At 34.9% G+C, this 19,503-nt stretch overlaps 4 protein-coding genes across 4 annotated transcripts; 2 read left to right on the forward strand and 2 right to left on the reverse strand.

Moving 5' to 3' along the window:
• Window positions 1–423: 423 nt before the first annotated feature.
• Window positions 424–4,099, forward strand: LOC123895220 (receptor-like protein kinase THESEUS 1). The gene is made up of 2 exons (XM_045945455.1): window positions 424–966; window positions 1,133–4,099. Exon 2 carries the CDS (start codon window positions 1,263–1,265, stop codon window positions 3,783–3,785), a length of 2,523 nt encoding a protein of 840 aa, XP_045801411.1. The 5' UTR covers window positions 424–966; window positions 1,133–1,262; the 3' UTR covers window positions 3,786–4,099.
• A 645-nt stretch (window positions 4,100–4,744) lies between these two features.
• Window positions 4,745–6,349, reverse strand: LOC123895221. The gene is made up of 2 exons (XM_045945456.1): window positions 5,975–6,349; window positions 4,745–5,704 (listed from the first exon to the last, which is right to left on the reverse strand). Exons 1-2 carry the CDS (start codon window positions 6,207–6,209, stop codon window positions 4,917–4,919), a joined length of 1,023 nt encoding a protein of 340 aa, XP_045801412.1. The 5' UTR covers window positions 6,210–6,349; the 3' UTR covers window positions 4,745–4,916.
• Window positions 6,350–9,006: 2,657 nt separating this feature from the next.
• LOC123895222 lies at window positions 9,007–11,996 on the forward strand. The gene is made up of 4 exons (XM_045945457.1): window positions 9,007–9,198; window positions 10,885–10,955; window positions 11,480–11,560; window positions 11,709–11,996. The coding sequence occupies exons 1-4, from the start codon at window positions 9,093–9,095 to the stop codon at window positions 11,733–11,735; spliced, it is 285 nt and encodes a 94-aa protein (XP_045801413.1). The 5' UTR covers window positions 9,007–9,092; the 3' UTR covers window positions 11,736–11,996.
• A 620-nt stretch (window positions 11,997–12,616) lies between these two features.
• On the reverse strand, window positions 12,617–19,342 carry LOC123895223. The gene is made up of 7 exons (XM_045945458.1): window positions 18,792–19,342; window positions 14,253–14,330; window positions 14,086–14,120; window positions 13,920–13,975; window positions 13,662–13,757; window positions 13,419–13,485; window positions 12,617–12,864 (listed from the first exon to the last, which is right to left on the reverse strand). The coding sequence occupies exons 1-6, from the start codon at window positions 19,215–19,217 to the stop codon at window positions 13,430–13,432; spliced, it is 747 nt and encodes a 248-aa protein (XP_045801414.1). The 5' UTR covers window positions 19,218–19,342; the 3' UTR covers window positions 12,617–12,864; window positions 13,419–13,429.
• Between the last annotated feature and the right edge of the window lie 161 nt (window positions 19,343–19,503).

Below are 19,503 nucleotides of genomic sequence, written 5' to 3' on the forward strand. Positions count from 1 at the left end.
ATTGCTGACTTAGGGTTTGTTTAATGTCTTTTATTCAATCATTGTTGTCGGTCTTCAAGATTTTATCTTTTAACATGATTATAAAATGTTGTAGATGATTTGCTCCGACGCAAAACTATATGGTTAGAGTATAGTTCTATTATTCATGATTATAGAACTATATTATGTAATCACAACAATTTTTAGATTATTTTTACCAGACGACAAACTAATAATAGTGTCCATTCTCTAATAAAGACGTCTATCTGGTATACTCATCAAAGTAATTTTCATTATTCTCCTATTGTATACCTTGGTATAATGAATAAAACAGATGTTTTAGGTAAAAAATGACAAAAATTTAAGTAGTAAAATAACAAAAAATCTACAAAAAAGTAGTAACAAAATTTATTACACCATGAACAAGAAACCCTCTTATAACTATGGTGAAAAGCTAAAAACTGTTGATACTAATCTTTCATCAGATTTCAGATCATCCAACTCTCCCTTCCTGTCACTCTCTAAGCCGCGTTAAATGGACCCCACATATCGTTGAACCCAGCGCAGCACCAAAAAACTATATTCCTTTCCACAAACCATGTTCTTTTGTTTTTCTTTTTCTTATTTTTCTCAAACTTCCATAATACTTTTTTTATTTATCCATAATATATTTTATTTAATAATCTACTTTTTTTTATATCACTCACTTATAGTTTCAAAGATTCCACAAAATCTTCACAACCAGCTGGTTTTGTAAGAATTTGAAGCTTCATTCATAAACCTTTTTTTTTTGTGGGGTCCTCTTTGACAGCCTAATCAACAGCCTGGAAAAGGGTGGTTGCATTGCATTGCAACCACACTAAAAACTTCAACTTGATTCATTTTTCAGTAATGGGTTTCACGTAATATTAATCTTGGTCACACCCTTTTTCTTCAATTCAACAATTTTTTTTTTGTAACAACAAGCACATTTTGCTTCATTCATAGGTAAGTCAAGTGTACTTTTGATTTTAATTATGACCCTTTTTGAGTAAATTTATGTTTATGTTGTGTTGTGATGTGTTGCAGTGTTAGAAGAATCTTTGTGTGTTGTTTTGTTTGGTTTTCTGCATTGAATTTGATAGATCCGAGGTTGTTTTTGTTTTTGTTGCAGGTTTTTTTTTTTTTCATCAAGTTTGTGGCTTTTGGGATTTGAAGTTAAAAGGGTATTGTAATTGCTTAAAATCTGTTTATGGGTTGGTGTTGTTGAAGAAGATTTGAGAGAAACTTACAAACTAACTACAATGGTGATGATGAAACTTGTTTTGGTTGTTGTTACTCTTATTACATTTTTGGTGAATGTGTCATTTGCCTTATACACACCTCATGATAATTACCTAATTGCTTGTGGTTCATCTAAAAGTATCAATTTTCAAGATCGTGTTTTCGTCCCCGATTCACAGCATTCATCACTTGTGTTGAAAACTGGAAATTCAATTGTTGTTGCTAGTTCTAATTCAAGTGTTGTTCCATCTCCAATTTACCAATCAGCTAGGATTTTCAGTGAGAAAGGTTCTTATAGATTTGATGTTCAACAAGGTAGGCATTGGATTAGGTTATATTTTTATCCTATTCCAAACACTAGCCATAATTTGACTTCAGCTTCTATAACAGTTGTTAGTGATGATTTTGTTTTATTAAGCAACTTCACTTTTAGAAACTATAGCGGTTCTTATATGTTTAGGGAGTATGCTATCAATGTGACCTCTGATACTTTGACTGTAACCTTTATTCCTTCGAATGGTTCAGTTGCTTTTGTGAATGCAATTGAAGTTGTGTCGATGCCAGATGACTTGTTTGTCGATCAGGCATTGTCGCTTAGTCCATTAGCCCCTTTTAGTGGCCTTTCGGAACTTGCTTTTGAAACCGTTTACCGATTGAACATAGGAGGAACCTTGCTCACTGCCGAAAACGATACATTGGGAAGAACTTGGGAGAATGATCAGAAGTATCTCCATGTGAACAGCTCGGTTACTAATGTGTCAGCTAGCCCTTCAAGCATTAGGTATCGACCAGGCATTACTGCTGAGACGGCACCTAATTGGGTTTATGCCACTGCTGAAGCAATGGGGGATGCAAATGTTGCCAATTCAAATTTCAACATTACTTGGGTCTTTGATGTGGATCCAAGTTTCTCCTATTTTGTTCGGCTTCACTTTTGCGATATTATTAGCAAGGCAATGAATACGTTAGTTTTCAATGTATTCATAAATACTGATATAGCTATTGGAAGCCTTGACCTATCATCTTTGACTAATGATTTGGCTTTGCCTTACTATAAGGACTTTGTTTCCAATGCCTCATCGGATAACACTTTGACGGTAAGCGTTGGTCCTGATACAATGGCGGACATTACAAATGCAACTATGAATGGATTGGAGATAATGAAAATCAGCAATGCATTGAAGAGCTTGGATGGACTTTCTTCGGTCAAGAGTCTTCTTCCTAGTTCAAAATCAAGCAAGAACAAGATAGGAATCATCGTTGGTTCCGCCGCTGGTGCTTTAGTTGCCTTGGCTTTTATTGGTTTGTGTTTTTGCTTGTTGGCGAGAAGAAATTTGAAATCTCCTCAAGAGGGTGGTCATTCATGGCTGCCATTGCCCTTATATGGAAATTCTCAGACCATGACAAAAATGTCAACAACTTCACAGAAGAGTGGAGGAACTGCAAGCTTCATTTCTTCGACGAATCTTGGGCGGTTCTTCACTTTCCAAGAAATCCTAGACGCAACCAACAAATTTGATGAGAAGCTTCTTCTTGGTGTTGGTGGTTTCGGAAGGGTTTATAGGGGAATCCTTGATGATGGTACCACTGTAGCTGTCAAAAGGGGAAATCCAAGATCTGAACAAGGTCTTGCTGAATTCCGAACGGAAATTGAGATGTTATCGAAGCTTCGGCATCGTCATCTTGTGTCTCTAATTGGTTATTGTGATGAGAGGTCAGAAATGATTCTTGTCTATGAATATATGGCTAATGGTCCCCTCAGGAGTCATTTGTATGGAACTGATCTACCACCTCTATCGTGGAAACAACGGCTCGATATTTGCATCGGAGCAGCAAGAGGACTTCATTATCTCCACACCGGTGCATCGCAAAGCATAATTCATCGAGACGTAAAGACAACAAACATCCTTTTAGATGATAGCTTTGTTGCTAAAGTTGCTGACTTTGGCCTCTCCAAAACCGGTCCCGCGCTTGATCAGACTCACGTGAGCACGGCTGTTAAAGGTAGTTTCGGTTATCTTGATCCAGAATACTTTAGAAGGCAACAACTCACAGAGAAATCAGATGTTTATTCATTTGGAGTAGTTTTAATGGAAGTGCTATGCACAAGACCGGCTTTGAACCCTGTCCTTCCTAGGGAACAGGTTAATATAGCCGAGTGGGCGATGAATTGGCAGAAAAAGGGAATGCTCGATCAAATCATGGATCAACAACTTGTCGGGAAGGTCAATCCTGCTTCGCTCAAGAAGTTCGGGGAGACGGCGGAGAAGTGTTTGGCTGAGTATGGAGTGGATAGGCCATCTATGGGAGATGTTTTATGGAACCTTGAATATGCTTTGCAGCTCCAAGAAACCTCATCAGCACTCACGGAACCAGAAGATAACAGCACGAATCACATTACCGGAATTCAGTTGACACGTCTTGAGAATTTTGATAACAGTGTCAGTATGGTTGATGGAAGCAACTCTGTCACGGACGAAGATGCAGAAGACGCTGCTACAAGTGCAGTGTTCTCACAATTGGTAAATCCACGTGGAAGATGATTTATTTTTCATGTATCCGTCATTCTGGGTATACGCATTTGAGTATAGTGTGGCTGTTCTGGCCTTGGACTAATTGAAAAGTCCTGCTCGATAAATGAAAGGTTATTTTCGGTTTCGTTATCACTTTTGTAATCCTTTTTGATTTATTTTTTTTCCCCTATAAGCACGTTACTATATAATATATTTGAGCAATTAGTTGGTTAGAAATTGTATGTAAGTTATCTATAAAGTTCTGTTGTACTTTGTATAAGGAAATCAAGAGTTCTTTCACTTTACAATAAAAGTTCCTCAGAAAACAAATCAACTATTCAAAAGATACTGCTTCTGATAAGTTAGTTTGCTTTGCTTTTCTCTTTTTTCTAGTAATTCTCAAGAGATATATTCAATATGAAATCCAAGAAATGAAAATGAGAGAAAACTGCTGAGAAGATCTTTAACATGAATTACTGATCTAGAAGCAAAGAAAATGAATTCTAAAGACAAAATCAAGTTTTGAAATAACTTGTGTTCAGTACATTGTTCTCCTAACAATGAAATGTTTGACCTTCGCCCGGAATGTGAGCAAATATATCATGTCAATTGCTCAATCGTACTTTGGCTATCTTACACGTACAATAAGAAATGCTGTAAATAGATAAAGGTTCATGCAATTTTTTCTATCAGCTGTTGGTAGTCTCTCACAAATTGCAATTCAAGGTGTTTTCATAATTTCAAGTTTCAACAATGATTTTGATCTTATGCACTATGAAGCACGGACATAGATACCAGACACAACATTGACACGTCGACACTGATAATAATTTAAGAAAATGACATAATTCAATGTAATCATATATGTCGGTGTTGGACACTCATGTGTGTCCCACACTAGGATGCGCCTAGTCCGAGGAATATTCGTGCTTCATAGCTTATGCATAATATCATAATGTATGAATTTAGGAAACCTTTCATATAATCATCACAATATTCAATCATTTATAAGCAAACAAATTAATACACTTATTCAAAAGGAAATATGGTTACAAAACAATAATTTTTTAGCCACTGAGTAGTGAGTACATTACAGAAATATTTTTTCTTAGTTACAACATTCAATCATTAAAAAAAGGCGAACAATAGAAACTGTCAAATTTATCTTCTGCAAACTATACCGTTACCACTGCTGGCACCACTAGTGCAATCCATCATACCAAATTCTATCTCCATGCCTTCCTGCATTGAATCTTTGGCAGAAGAGAATATACAAGCGTTACAGTCGGCAGAAACAAGCGACGTGGTTCTATACTTGTCTTCCCCGCCAACTACCGGCATTGCCACACCTGGCTTTGCCGGATTTTGAAAATCTGGCTGATAAGTCCTACCAAGAATTCCTTCAACTTTGGACGATAAACCATAGAATTTGAACTGCACCTCCAAATGAGCAAAGCAATCATCATTAGGAATCTGATAGTTATGGATTCTACTGTCTTCCTTGGTCACAGGCACCACATTGACAGATATTTCAGCAACTTCTGGGATGGTAATCATGACACCGTTCTCATTCGATGTTCTCTCGACTCTTAGTTGATTTTCCTCGGATTGCCATGTAGACAGGTGACCTTCTGGAATTACGAGTTCCTTTCCGTCAAAAGAGAGCTTCAAATGGTCAACGTCGTCATCCCAAATTGAAGATGGCGTGGCCTCAACAGAAAAGTTGTGTGAATCAAAGAGGACTCCCAATGCTTGAATCCAAGTATAATCCCTTGGTCTCCCTGTTGGCCTGAGGCCGATAAAACGAGCGTTGATTTGAAGGTTGACATCAGATACCAAGCTGAAATGCTCATTTCTCCTTCCATGGAAATAGAAAACAATGCCATCCGCACCAACGAACCGAGGATCCAAGCATGCAGATCCGCGACCATTACAATTTGGTTTACGACCTGTTCAAATCCAAAATATCATGAATGGTAAACAAAAAAATGGAATCAAAACACCAAAAATATGTTTTTCTTTTATGAAATTCACATGTATCCTATTCAAGGCCAACAGAACAATAAAGATAAGATCTCTCATAATTATCTTGCTAAAATCGCAATGTGATTGTGATTGAGATTGCGTCAGTCGCATTTGACTGTAACTCTCCACAATATCAAGGATCACAACGCGACCGCAACCACTATAAGATATAAGAAAATGTATGTAAATCTTACTTTTGCACTGAGTTTTGCACAAAGGAGAATCACAATCAAGATAGCAAACTTTGTCTCTTGGGTTAACCGGTGATTTTGAAGGACACTGAGCCGGACAAGGCATTTTCTTGAGAAAACAACTGCTCTTTCGGTTGGTGCATGTTTGAGTATCAACATTGATACACATAACACATGATGATACAAATACAAATAAAAACAAAACAAACATTAAACTTTTGTTGCTTAAGACATCCATGATTAATCTTTTGTTTTGTTTGATAGATCAATGAAAGAGATGAATGTGGCCTCTCTTTATATACTATCTTTATGCTAATAGAAAACTCACCAAGTGGTTATTTTTCTAGTGATTTTTAACATGAACGTGAGTAAGATGAATTGCTGGAATTCTTTGTGGCATCTTTTACATTGTCAAAACAATTACAATATAACAAGAAGAGGTAATGGAAGTTGACTTTGTGCTTTAGAATGAGGACAAAGACTTTCATGAGCAGCTTCTATACAGAAAGATTATTATTATTATTGACTTTCACTAAGTTATTCAAGTTCAACCATGAAATGTGGCTTAATATTTTGGTATTAACTCTCTGGTTCCCATGGGAACGATATCCAGGTGATCAGAACTCGGCCGCGAGATAAGTAAAGTCCGGCCAAGAATTGTTCCCATCAATAATGGAACTCGAGTAAATGTGGCTTAATATGATTTTTTGTAATCATGAAATTTTGTATGAGAAAATAAAGTGCAATTATAAAAGTATAGAACATTGAGTATGTAATTTTTGGTGTGGAAAATGTATAAAACATTGAGTTTTCTTTTAAATTTCTTATGAACAATTCAACATACATTCGAACTTATGTGTTAAGTGATGTAGCTGTCAAAATATTTAAAATTAATATTTAGCTAACTTTGGATCCTTGACTACATTGATACGTTAGGGCAAAACGGACAGTGTCAATTTTTTAGATTTTGTGGACCAAAATCTGCGTTTACTAACTTTGTGTCACTTGTAAGTTTTAATTAATTAATTTAATACTAGAGACTAAGGATGTGCTGTTTTTTTTACTTAGTATTTTTATTCTTTTAAGATCAATATGCAAAAGCATATTGATCAAGTAGTTCATACACTATTATCAAGTAGTTTATACATGATCGTATCATATATGATACTCATACTCCAAAGGAAGATGCTATAAGTTTTAGTAATTTAGAGTTTAAGCGCGTAAATAAAATCTAATTAATGAACATTTTAGCTATAGATCAATGTGGATAGCTCTTCTCCAAAGGAAGATGATTTATTAGTGGTTTTCGCGAGACGTTAGTAACTTTGCATTTAGCCTGGTCTTCTCTTGTTAGTGGTTGTTTAAAGCTAAATCGAGATGGTGCAGCGACCAAACACGGTGCCAATTGCAGCTTGTCGAGGTGTGGTTCGTGATCGTGACCATTGATTTATGGAAATTTCATTTTTGGCTATATATGTTGCATCTTTTGGTATTTGTTCCATTATTATGATAGAATTGTTGGTCATTTGCAAGGGGTTGATGATGGGTTTTGATCAATAATGTTTTAGAGCTATAGATGTTAAAAAAAAAATTGAATAGCGAAAGATTTATTAACCAACAATCCGGCGAATCGTCGCACCACACACAATTTCCACCCGTGTCTTGATTAATAATAGCACGGGTGGAAATTGATTAATAGTTGTGTTAGTCATATTTGTCTTTTGATAATGTTCATTATTCATTAATGACTTGAACTTAGTGGTTTAAAAAAAATACAATTGAGAGGGTGGATACTTCTATTGGTTTGATTTAAGAGTTAAAAGGAGTTGGAAGTCTCAAATTTAACATAGGACGACGAAAGGAGAAAAAAATATTAATCTAATAAACTAACTAAATTGAACATTTTAAAAAAATTGACAAATGAAAGTAAATAAATGCATTATCGTCTAAAAAATTTACATTAATATGATAATTATGAATATTTTTTTGTCAAGTAGTCTAGTGGCTAGAATTTCATTTTTTAATATGAATAATTGAGAGTATCAAGATTCGAACATAATCTCTGCATATTACATGGTATGTTCTTACCGATCATTATGATTAATTGATATTAAAAACACATAATATAATTACATAAATTATTGATGTGTTTGTTTTAGCTTTAAAACAAGTGATTTTTTCTTTGTATTTTTAAAAATAATTTTTATGATAAGTCAATTAAAAATAGTAAAAGTTGTTTCGAATTCATCTTTTTATGGTCTGTGAGCTTAGCTCTCAATTGGTAGGACATTGCATTAATTATGCAGGGGGCCGGGTTTCGAACCCCAATCATGAGGGTCATCCCACTTATCCACCTTAAGGATGAAATTTATACAGCTAAACTACTTGACAAAAAAAAATTATCTTTTTATGAATAAAAAATAATTTTGACATTCCATAACTTAAATATTCATTTTAGAGATTTTAACTTAATAAAAATCACAATTTTAAAAAATAGTATCTCTCTAAAATGATTTTTATGAAAAACTATTTAAAATAGCTTGGATTTTAAAGATTTTTTTGAAATTTTGTATCAAAATGTTAAAATACTTTTTTTTGGACACAAATGCAAAAGGGGGTAAACTTGGAGGGCCAAAATGGAGCAATTGAAACTTGGAGGGCTAAAATCGAGTATTGGAGGGCTAAAATCGAGTAATTGTGAAATTTAGAGGATTAAAATCAAGCAATTAAAACCTGGGGGCCAAAATCAAGCAATTGTGAAACTTGATGGCCAAAATTGCATTTAAGCCTAAAATAAAAAGAGGTTGTAAAATATTTTCTTGACTTGGTCGAGTAGTGATTGACACTAAACTTGATAGGGATGACTATAGTCCGATCTGCTGTAACTGCGATGGTAAATGGGCTGAAATCACTTAATGACAGAGCTGACTTCGAATGACATTAGAAAGTTTAGTGAGCCGATAGATAAGGTGAAAAAAAAAATAAAAATAAAAGTATTTGATGGAAATAAAAAGGTAAATATAAAATGGGTTGTGGTCACTATAGTTTGTGTGTGGCATTACAAAGCTGAGACCTGAGAAGTGAGAATCAATCAATCAGACAAACAAATCAGCACCGAAACATGGCGGCGTTGACAGCGGCAGCTCGACAAGCCATCAATATCGGACGCCTCTCCACACCCAAATCTACTTCACTCCTTCATCGCCGTGGCATGGCTGGCTCTGCCGGTATTTTACCCTCTCTGTTCTTCCTTCATTCTATTTTCCTCATAGGGTTTTCTGTTATTATTGTAAATTTCAAATCTTTTGATCCAAAATTTACTCTTCCTAGTAAATTGGGCATTTGATTTGGATTATTAAATTGCTAATTTCAATATTGTTGTTTTTTTAATTAAATTTTGTCATTTTAGTGTGAGATTTGTCAAGAAGATGATTCTTAGATCAATTTTATGTGTAGCTTAATGATCTTCAGAAGTTATACCAATAATTGTGGGAAAAAATGGGATTTTTGTTATACCAATTATTGTGGAAAAAAATGGGATTTTTTAACTTATTTTTAGAGATTGTGCTTAAATAGGGTTGTTTGGAATAACTTATTTGAGCTTATATCGCTGATTGTGAAAATTTTATGTTTGTTCAAATTCTGTTATGCCACATTGTTACACCTCTTCTATGGTTGTTATCGACAACATTTTGTACTAAATCGCATATTCCTGCAAGCGGGTTTGTTATGCCGTGGTTGTCTTCATCTTTAGTTAAAGTATGTGGTAAAATAAATTTGTGGAAAATGGAATTTTTAGTTCATTCATAGAGATTATGTTTACATAAGGTTTTTTTTTCTAGATTACCCTTGAAGAATTGCGGGTAATTTACCCTACAACCAATAAAAATTAGCCACATAAGTAAATATTCAAGGCGAATATATAAGTTAGTTTGTGGGTACCACTTGCAAATTTACTCATGTGGCTAATTATCATTGGTTGTTGAATAAATCCACAAATTTTTAAGGGTAACCTATGCCTCACCATACATAAGGTTGTTTGGAATAACTCATTTGAGCTTATATCATGGATTGCGAAAATTTGTTGTTTGTTCAAATTCTGCTATGCTACTAATACTACGGTATAGCTCTTCTATATTTGTTAATCGACAACACTTTGTACTAAATTGTGTATCACATAGCTGTAGCGGTTTGTTAAAGTTACGATACGCTATAGCATCCTATGTGATAACATTAACACTTGTGTAAATATGTGGAAGAGCTTGTGAAAATAACTTATATGTTTGTAAGTTGTTTGCCATTTATTTTCGTATGCTACTCTATATGGCTCATTCTCAGCTGTTCCGGCTTATGCGGGAATTATTCTTATTTACTTAATCTTTGATTGTAGAATAAGCTTCTACCACTCTTATACAATAAGCATTTAACTAAGTTGTATATTATTCAAATGCTCACATAGTGTCATTTTGCATTAACATGCATTACGGCAGCGTAATCTCTATGTATAAGCTCCTATGAAGATTCAAAATCATTGATACGTAGTTGTTTATAATAAGTTCTGGCATTGTGTTATGTGTTTGAGTGTTTTTTTTTTTTATGTGTTTGAGTGTGGTCATCCTGGCGGTGAGCATTATGTTATATCGAGTTTAATGTTATATTGACTGATATTAAGAATGTTTTTAGTAAAGGTGTTGTAATTTAGGCTCTAGTTTATGCGGTTTGAAAGTTTTAATAAGAATGTGGATTTGCATGATGTTTGGCTATGGAAGTGGAACTTAAAGTTTCAAAAATTGGTTAAATTGAATATAAACTAGTGCTGAAGCTAATGAAGTGTTTGATAAAGTGAAATATTTCCCCTTCTTTCCTTAAGAATTAATTGCCTATATTAACTTGATAATGTTGACATGTTACAGATCATCATGGACCTCCAAGGGTGAACATTTGGCAGGATCCACTCTCCCCATCTAAGTGGAAAGAAGAACATGTGAGTAACTTACGGTTTTTAGAAAGTCTTTCTCATGCTAGTTTAAGATCTCTTCCAGATTGACCACATTTTGATGCTGAGACATTTTAGTATTGACAAAAAAAACCCACCGTGATAGTATCTTCTTAACGGCTTTTTGAGGAATTAGACATGTAACTGAAACCAATCTCTCTGATAATCACTTTTATTTTAATCTTAAACAAACGGGCCCTTAAGGGAACTTGCCTCGTTTAAAACAGCACAGACACAACACACACACACACGTACTCCTAATATAATTATTCATACACAAAAATATGATACAACACATCTGATAATGAACAACATAAACTAGTTTTTCAAGTTGTGTTGAGAGAACTGATTAGCCATTGAACTACTATACCAAGGCAGATGGTTGAGTAATACAATACCACTTGTGAACATTTTGATTGCCTCACTCATGGCGTCATAAACCTGTTTCTCTTTATATTTGGTCATACTAAAATATATTGAATGTTTCACCACCAAGTTTTCTGATGTTGCAGTTTGTGATTGCTTCTTTGACCGGATGGGGTGTACTCATTTACGGTAGTTACAAATTCTTCACTGGAGGCAAGAAGGAAGAGGTACACAACTTTTCCATATAAGAAGTTCAATATGACTGTTATTCATGTATCATCAGAAATTTTTATTTTTTGATATAATTTTTGCACCTTAAGTACTTGATCTGTTCATGAAGCTTTCTTACAAATTATTTGCCATGTCTTACTGCAGAAAGTTGGAGAACCAAACAAGGCCTGAGGCACTACTTGGCTTTTGTCGGAGTTAGTGATTTTTATCTTTATGAAGGGGAAGCCAGTTTTGGGCAGTTTTATTAGTGGTATTTACATAGCACTTAAAGCAATGGTTTAGGATTAATTACATCTATTCTATTGATGTTTTTATGTATTTTATGTGTCTTGGTAATAAGCTATAACACTTTGTGGGATACAAGCCTGCTTGCTGATAAATTGGCTTGCCTGAATTTGGCTTTTAACTTTGAACTTTCTTGTTTTTCTACCACTCAAGTTGTGATATGATTCTATTACTTCCCTTATTAACATGTTAATAGAAGCACAAAATAAAAATGTTAAAACAAATTAAATATGCATCTCTGATCTTCTGTTGCAAATCTCGACCATGGAATTAATTGAACAGTCTAGATATCGGAAACAAACCATCTGCAGTGCGGCCCTCTTGCTGTTTCTCCCGCGCCAGATTTTAAGGATCACAACAGAATTCTCAGCAAACCTAAACCTAATTAAGTGGAACCCTATCTCTCTTTTGATTTCAATCTCACTCTTAAATAAAAAATTAAAAAAATAATCATGAGAGAGTGAGTACAAGGTAAATGTGGACACATGGGTATGATGTTACTTTCATTACACCCCAGAACGTCTGTACATAAATCAAACATTGTTCCGGGTTATTGAAGTTCTGGGTTATTTCTTATTTTATGTACACAATTTGACGTTGACTCTGTTTGGCAAAAATAGCTTATGGCTGATAAGCTAGCTGTAGCTGATAGCTTATGGCTGATGATTGATAATTTTTAACTGATAACCTAATTGAAGTGTGAGTTGTCTGACATATACCCTAACCGATGCAATCTACATTCCTGCTGATTTTGTAACAAAAATAAATAAATTGAAGAAGCATTTTTATAAACCAAAATAATAGTGTGATATCTGAAAGAGAAACATCACTATCAAAACTTATATTACAATTGTAATGCTACTCAGCTCACTATTCCTATCATTTTACAATGTGTTACTCTGCTCACTACACTCTTCTCTCTAATATGTGGCTTCACTCGTTGCGCCTGAAGCACCCAGAAAATGCAAGCCACGACACGTTTAACTGAATGAGACATGACTTCAGTATACTCACCCTGAAAAATGAAATATAAATCTCATTAAGGTATTTGGTGAGTTATTGAAGTAAGAACCACAACATCAACAATATATCTGCTTTATATTAAGGACATACTCAACTGTGACTTAAAATCCAAATGGTTGAATACAAATTACTACCATAATATCAAATTAATATTTAGTCCTAATCACTAAAATGCGCTGATATTCCAGATTCTTCGTAACTGATTTCGGAAATAGTTTCACTTGGTTCACATTACTCCAAAATTAAGCCATGAGGAGATAGCTACATAGGTACGAGCATTGGATAGTTTATAAGAGGAACGAGCGGATAGATTCGTATCATAATGTCACATTGAGAAAAACATGCTTCACATCAGAACTAGAATCCTAAAATTTTAAGTCTGTTTGGCGTGAGAAAATATTATCTATCTTCACTTTTAATTACAAAAATATCAAAGTGTTCTCATTATGTTTGCATAGGAAAAATCTGTTTTTGTTCTATCCTCAAGTGATTGCTAAACATAACTATGAAATTTGCAATTCAGTGAAAGTGTTAGATAAACCATACTCTGTGAAGACTCAATCTGCATCTTTTATTTCGGCTTCAACATCGATTGCTCTACCAGAATCGTTGTCTGCAATAAAAGAAACAAGGACATAATAAAGACTAGGGAGACAGGGAAAATCGATTGCTCTATCATCATCAAAAAATATTAGGGATAATAAAGACTAAAGAGACAGGGAAGAAAGTTTCATTTAAACAAAATGTATATTTAAGGGGGAAGATAACAAGCCTTGTGAAGAATGTTACCATTTCTAGAACGTGAGAAATTGTCGAATGCTTGTCCAAATGTTGTAGATTGGTTTGAAAACTTCACAGATTCCTTTACAAACTCATCGCCATCAACTGAGATCAAAATAAAAGTTCTTCAACAGTGAGAAATATGCATATTTTGATTTTTAAAATGAAACACGTCGAATAATTTTCTAACCGCAGCTAGAAAGAGTTCCTCTTAATACTGATAGAAAGCGAAGGAAAGAAGAACATAAGAAAGACATCCAGTCTTACCAGAAAAAGGCTGACCGCAAAACGGGCACAGCTGCAATTCATCATTCAAAGTGGATCTGTAAAAGAGAATCACTATAAATTATAAAGTAACCATGACTAGTTCGAATTATTTCAAAATAAATCATCTATAAGTAGCTTATTATGAGGTATATAAAACATATCTTACTTGAAAACTTGAAAATCATTTCCACAGTTTGGACACTGCATATACAACATAGACACAACAATATCTAATTAACTAAATCAAATGTAAGAAATATATTCCATAAGTTAAAAAGTGTAAAAGTTGAAAGAGCAAGAAGTTTTTCAAAGCTAGATTTGAAGAATCCTCACAGTGCCTTTCATTATATCTCTTCCTGCCCACCAGATGAAAGCAACAAGACCTACTATCGGTACTAACACTACAAAGATCTGCATGTGAATAAAAGAAAAATGAGAAAAAAAATTCAAAACAGTTAGATGATTGAATTACATGTATAAATTTTGGAGCAATAAATTTACTAAAAGACATTATAAACTAAGGACAAAAAGATATAATTTACGTTGAAGAGGAAGAATTTACATCAGTAAGATGATAGCAAGATGATAACAAGAAGATTTTACATCACACAATTTTCTAGATAAACATTTAAGATGTAACACTTACTTCCCTTGCTGACTGACTGTTCTTCCCCTCCCCTATTCTTTTTATTTAGTTGACACACTGATATTTGTGTTGTTTCTTGCTTTTTTGGATATGTTAGATGAGATTTGGATTCATAACAAGTTTTATCAGAAGATTTAGAATGTTGTAATCAGGAGAAGGGAAGATTCTACAAGTAGTTTAAAATTGTAAACCTATTTGATTAGCTCTAGTTCAGCCAGTTTCTGACATAAACAAGTAATATAATACTCCCTCTGGTCCTTTTTATAAGAGACAAATTGGTCAACAAAAGCCGATGTATTTGGCCCATATTATAAACCAAATACATCAACTTCTGTTGACTCATTTGTCTCTTATAAAAGGACCGGATGTAGTAATTGATTGAGTATTCTCATTTGTTTTTTCTGTTTATCTGCTAATAATCTATCTTGTTGCAAGATGATGGACCTTAATACAACAGTAAGGTTTCTAGCTCTTAAAATTTGGGTTGGGCCTAAATAAACTCTACAAAACCAGCTTCTAAGATGATGAATGTCTTTCAATTCTAATCACTTTTCAGGTCATATCTCATCCAATATGAGACTCTCAACAACACTAGTGAGCTAGAGCTAGTGGTCATTGATTCTAGTTGCAAAAACAGCCTTGATTCATACGGCAAGGCTATCTAAACCACAAATAGTGCGGAGCTTCTTGTACTGTATTGAGAAAAACCCAAGTCTCACATAAAAAAGTGTAAGGGAGCCAATCATCGGGACAATGATTGATGAAGATATTACAATCATTAAGGTGGGGCCAAATGCAGAAAAGGACAAAGAACACATGGCACAATCTCCACAAGGGGTGGAGGTGAGGAAAAGCATGAGGGTCAAGAAGCCCAATCCCAAATATCTTTAAAAAGGGAGGTGTGATGGTTCTTATTGGGTGTGGAATGATTAGTTGAATTCTCTCTTCTCTATCCTTTGGGATAATTTCTCGGTTTTATGTCAATTCCACCATAGCTATTGATTGTACTCTTCTCTTTTGGTACTTAATAATAGCATCTTTTCCCTTATTCCTTTGTACTTCACTCTTACACATTACAACTATCGAAACCCAGCTAACACAACTAACAGAAACCATAAACACTCAAATTCAAATCCAACTTTCTCACCTCACTGAAACCGTTGCAAACCATAGCTCCTCCATCATTGACACCTCTTCTGTGCTTCAATGCATGGAAACTCTACTCCAATCGCTAGCTTCATCTACCATCACCCATGGTCTCCACGCCAAACTACCCCCTTTCACACTCGTAGTGTCCAACTTGCATTTCCCAGATTTGACGGTTCACATGCGCTTGAATGGATTTTCCGTGCGAATCAATTCTTTGAGTATTACGACACACTGGACCCAGAACGTTTGACGATCACTTCTGTTTACTTCTATCAAACAGTGATACCCTGGTATCAAATGCTGAATCGCGCCCACCCAATCCTTTCATTGCACGCGCTTTCTCGAGCCATTGAACTGGAATTTGGTCCATCTGTGTTTGGTCGTCCTCGAACGACTCTGTTTAATCTCTCACAAATGGGTTCCGTGGATGATTACTATCTGGAATTCACGGCGTTGGCCAACCGTTCCACTGGTCTCACACCAGAAGCTTTACTCGATTGTTTTATCAGTGGATTGCAGAAGGAATTAAAACGCGAGGTAATATCTCAAAACCCCCTACTATGGTTCAAGCTGTTGCGATTGCTTGCTTATTTGAAGATAAGTTTTGCTCTAACCCCAAATCTGTCACGTCCACACACCCTCGTTCCAGCTACACCAAAACCATCACCACAAATCAACCACTAAAGCAACCACCCATTTTACCTACTCCCACCACTAAACCATTCAATTCACCTCTCAAATCCAAAACCATCAAAAATATCAGTCCTGCAGAGATGCAACTCCGCAGAGAGAAAGGAATTTGTTACTATTGTGACGAAAAATTTAGCCCTCAACACCGTTGTCCCAACAAACATCTTATGTTGCTTCAATTAGATGATGTTGAATCGGTTGAGTCTGATACGGATTCAGGGGAGCAGTTTTCACCTTCAATTGAGCAAAACTCTGATTCCCTTGATCACAATTTGTCCTTGAATGCTATGAATGGTTGTTCATCATTGGGTACATTGAGATTTACTGGGCAGGTTCTTGGCAAAGATGTGCAGATTTTGGTGGATGGTGGCAGTACTGATAATTTTTTTCAACCTAGGTTGGCCAAATTTTTGAAGCTTCCTATTGAACCAGTTTCCAATTTTAATGTATTGGTGGGGAATGGACACAAAATGGTGGCTGAAGGTAAGATTTCCAATCTCAGTGTGTCAGTTCAAGGTCATGATATGCAAATTCCTGTATTCTTACTGCCTTTTGCTGGTGCTGACTTGATACTTAGTTCATCATGGTTAAGCAACATTAGGGCCTCATGTGGCTGATTATAGTGCTTTAAGCCTTAAGTTTTTCCTCAGTGGTAAATTTGTCACATTACAAGGCACTGCACCGCATTCCCCAGGTCCTGCACAATTCCACCATTTAGCTAGGTTGAATCACACACATGCCATTGCTGAGTTTTATACTATGTTTTGTTTCAACATGGCGACTGAAACTACTCCTCCCTTGGAATTATCTCCCTCTTTACCACCTGATTTGACTGAACTTTTCCTTACTTTTGGTCATCTGTTTCAAAGTCCCACCACCAACCACCACAGAGATTACAAAATCACTCTATTCCTTTGCTTGATGAGTCCAAAATTGTCAAGATTAGACCTTATAGGTACCCCCACAGTCAAAAGGCTCAAATTGAAATCATGGTGGAAGATATGTTAAAACAGGGCATTATTCAACCTAGTACTAGCCCTTTTCCTTCACCAATCATTTTGGTTAAAAAGAAGGATGGCACATGGTGTTTTGGTACTGATTATAGGGCTCTTAATGCTCTCACAATTAAAGATAGCTCTCCCTTACCAACTGTGGATGAACTACTTGATGAGTTATATGGTGCTAAGTTCTTTTCTAAGTTGCATTTAAGGTCGGGATATCATCAAATCCTCATGAATCCTAAGGATAGATACAAAACTGCCTTTAGGACACATCATAGACATTATGAGTGGCTTTTTATGCCTTTTGGATTGTCCAATGCTCCTTCATCCTTTCAGAGCTTGATGAATGAGGTTTTTCAGAAAGTGCTGAGAAAGTTTGTCCTTGTTTTTTTATTATGATATATTGGTGTATAGTTCTACATGGACCAGTCATTTATGTCATCTTGAAACTGTGTTGAAACTGTTGACTCATCGCAAACTTTTTGTTAAACTTTCTAAGTGTTCATTTGGTATGTCTGAAGTGGATTACTTGGGCCACACTGTATCAGGCATGGGCGTGACTATGGATAAGGCTAAGGTTCAGGCAGTTTTACAATGGCCTATTCCTACTACTTTGAAACAACTTAGAGGATTCTTGGGATTGACTGGTTATTACATGAGATTTATCAAATCCTATACAACCATTGCATCTCCATTAACCGATCTTCTCAAAAAAGACAGTTTTCAATGGTCTGATAGTGCAATGAAGGCCTTTAATGCTTTAAAAATGGCTATTACTTCTGCACCTGTACTTATTTTGCCAGATTTCTCTAAACCTTTTGTGTTAGAGACAGATGCTTCTGGCATGGGCATAGGAGATGTACTCGGTCAACACGGTGTAACAGGAAATAATATTAGATTAATAGTTTATTTTAAATAATGGTTTATTTTATGTCATTTTACATTTTTATCCTTTAGGGTTGTATTTAAAGGCATTGTGCCTCACTTTGAAAATCAATCAATGAATGAATGGAAAATTATCTTCTCTCAAAACTCTCTCATTTATGTTTGCATAATCTCATTTGTACCGAATTCTATTCCATTCATTAGAATTCCTACTTTGAGACTTGATTCTATATTGCTTATTTCTCTAGCATAAACAGAACAATTGATATACACACAACCAATACTTCAAGAAAATTATAAGCTCATTAAACTATAGGATTTAATTCATTAAAATTTTCAATGTAAAGATTTTCTACACATTCAATTAATTGTAGTACTAAGTCATATCATTAAAAACACTTGACTTTAATAGTAACAACTTCTAAAATCACGAAACCGGTCAAAATTAAACTCTAAACTAAATATGAGCCAATAAAACCAAATCAAGAGATATAAACATACCCAAATGGAGACAATAGCATCCAAAATCCAACCAAATTGTCCAGTCATTGAAAGATAAGTTAACCCAACAGCCAAAGCAAGATTTCCCAAAATCTTAGCAGTGCCACCATCATCTCTTCCACCACCACCACCACCACCACCACCATTGAAACCAAACCCTTGATTATTTTTCACCAAAACAACTCTCTTTTCCTTCCTGCACCTCTTCTCCTCCAACAAACCCCCATTTTTAAACACTGTATTTCCCAAAAAGGAGCTTCTATTCCTGCATACTCTGATTGCTCTCAGCCTGAAGCTGCCCAGATGAAAAGATGTAAACTTTGGGTGTATATGAGAGAAAGAAAAAGTGGGTTGTGTTTTGTATATACCATGATGGAGGAAATTGAAGTGTGAAAATTTGATTGAGAATTGCATAAGGGTGGACATGGGGAATATTGTATATGGGAGAAATAGAAGCTTAGTGTAATGGTGTTTGAAAAGGTTTAGACATGGCCAATGGAAGCTTGTAGGTGTGTGAAATATCGATTTTTAAGGTTTCAACTTAGAATTAGAAGTGGATAAGACGATTAAGAATTTTAACATTTAATTTTTTTTGAAAATGATAAGGCAATTAAGATTTTAACATTTAAATTTTTTTTAAAAATGTGTGAAGTTAATATATTGAAATTGAAATATTTAATTTTTTTAATAAATAATTTATTAAATAAAAATT

The sequence above is a fragment of the Trifolium pratense genome, linkage group LG7 (genome assembly GCF_020283565.1).
Source record: "Trifolium pratense cultivar HEN17-A07 linkage group LG7, ARS_RC_1.1, whole genome shotgun sequence".
Taxonomy (NCBI): Eukaryota; Viridiplantae; Streptophyta; class Magnoliopsida; order Fabales; family Fabaceae; genus Trifolium; species Trifolium pratense.

Excerpts from the sequence above, each read along its gene's own strand:
- LOC123895220 (XM_045945455.1), top strand. The coding sequence starts at position 1,263 with ATGGTGATGATGAAACTTGTTTTGGTTGTTGTTACTCTTATTACATTT.
- LOC123895221 (XM_045945456.1), bottom strand. The coding sequence starts at position 6,209 with ATGGATGTCTTAAGCAACAAAAGTTTAATGTTTGTTTTGTTTTTATTT. Across the intron at positions 5,705-5,974 it reads GTGCAAAACTCAGTGCAAAA|GTCGTAAACCAAATTGTAAT; the intron begins GTAAGATTTACA and ends GGATTTGAACAG.
- LOC123895222 (XM_045945457.1), top strand. The coding sequence starts at position 9,093 with ATGGCGGCGTTGACAGCGGCAGCTCGACAAGCCATCAATATCGGACGC. Across the intron at positions 10,956-11,479 it reads CTAAGTGGAAAGAAGAACAT|TTTGTGATTGCTTCTTTGAC; the intron begins GTGAGTAACTTA and ends CTGATGTTGCAG. Across the intron at positions 11,561-11,708 it reads CTGGAGGCAAGAAGGAAGAG|AAAGTTGGAGAACCAAACAA; the intron begins GTACACAACTTT and ends GTCTTACTGCAG.
- LOC123895223 (XM_045945458.1), bottom strand. The coding sequence starts at position 19,217 with ATGTCCACCCTTATGCAATTCTCAATCAAATTTTCACACTTCAATTTC. Across the intron at positions 14,121-14,252 it reads GAGATATAATGAAAGGCACT|TGTCCAAACTGTGGAAATGA; the intron begins GTGAGGATTCTT and ends TTGTATATGCAG. Across the intron at positions 13,758-13,919 it reads TTGCGGTCAGCCTTTTTCTG|TTGATGGCGATGAGTTTGTA; the intron begins GTAAGACTGGAT and ends TTTTGATCTCAG.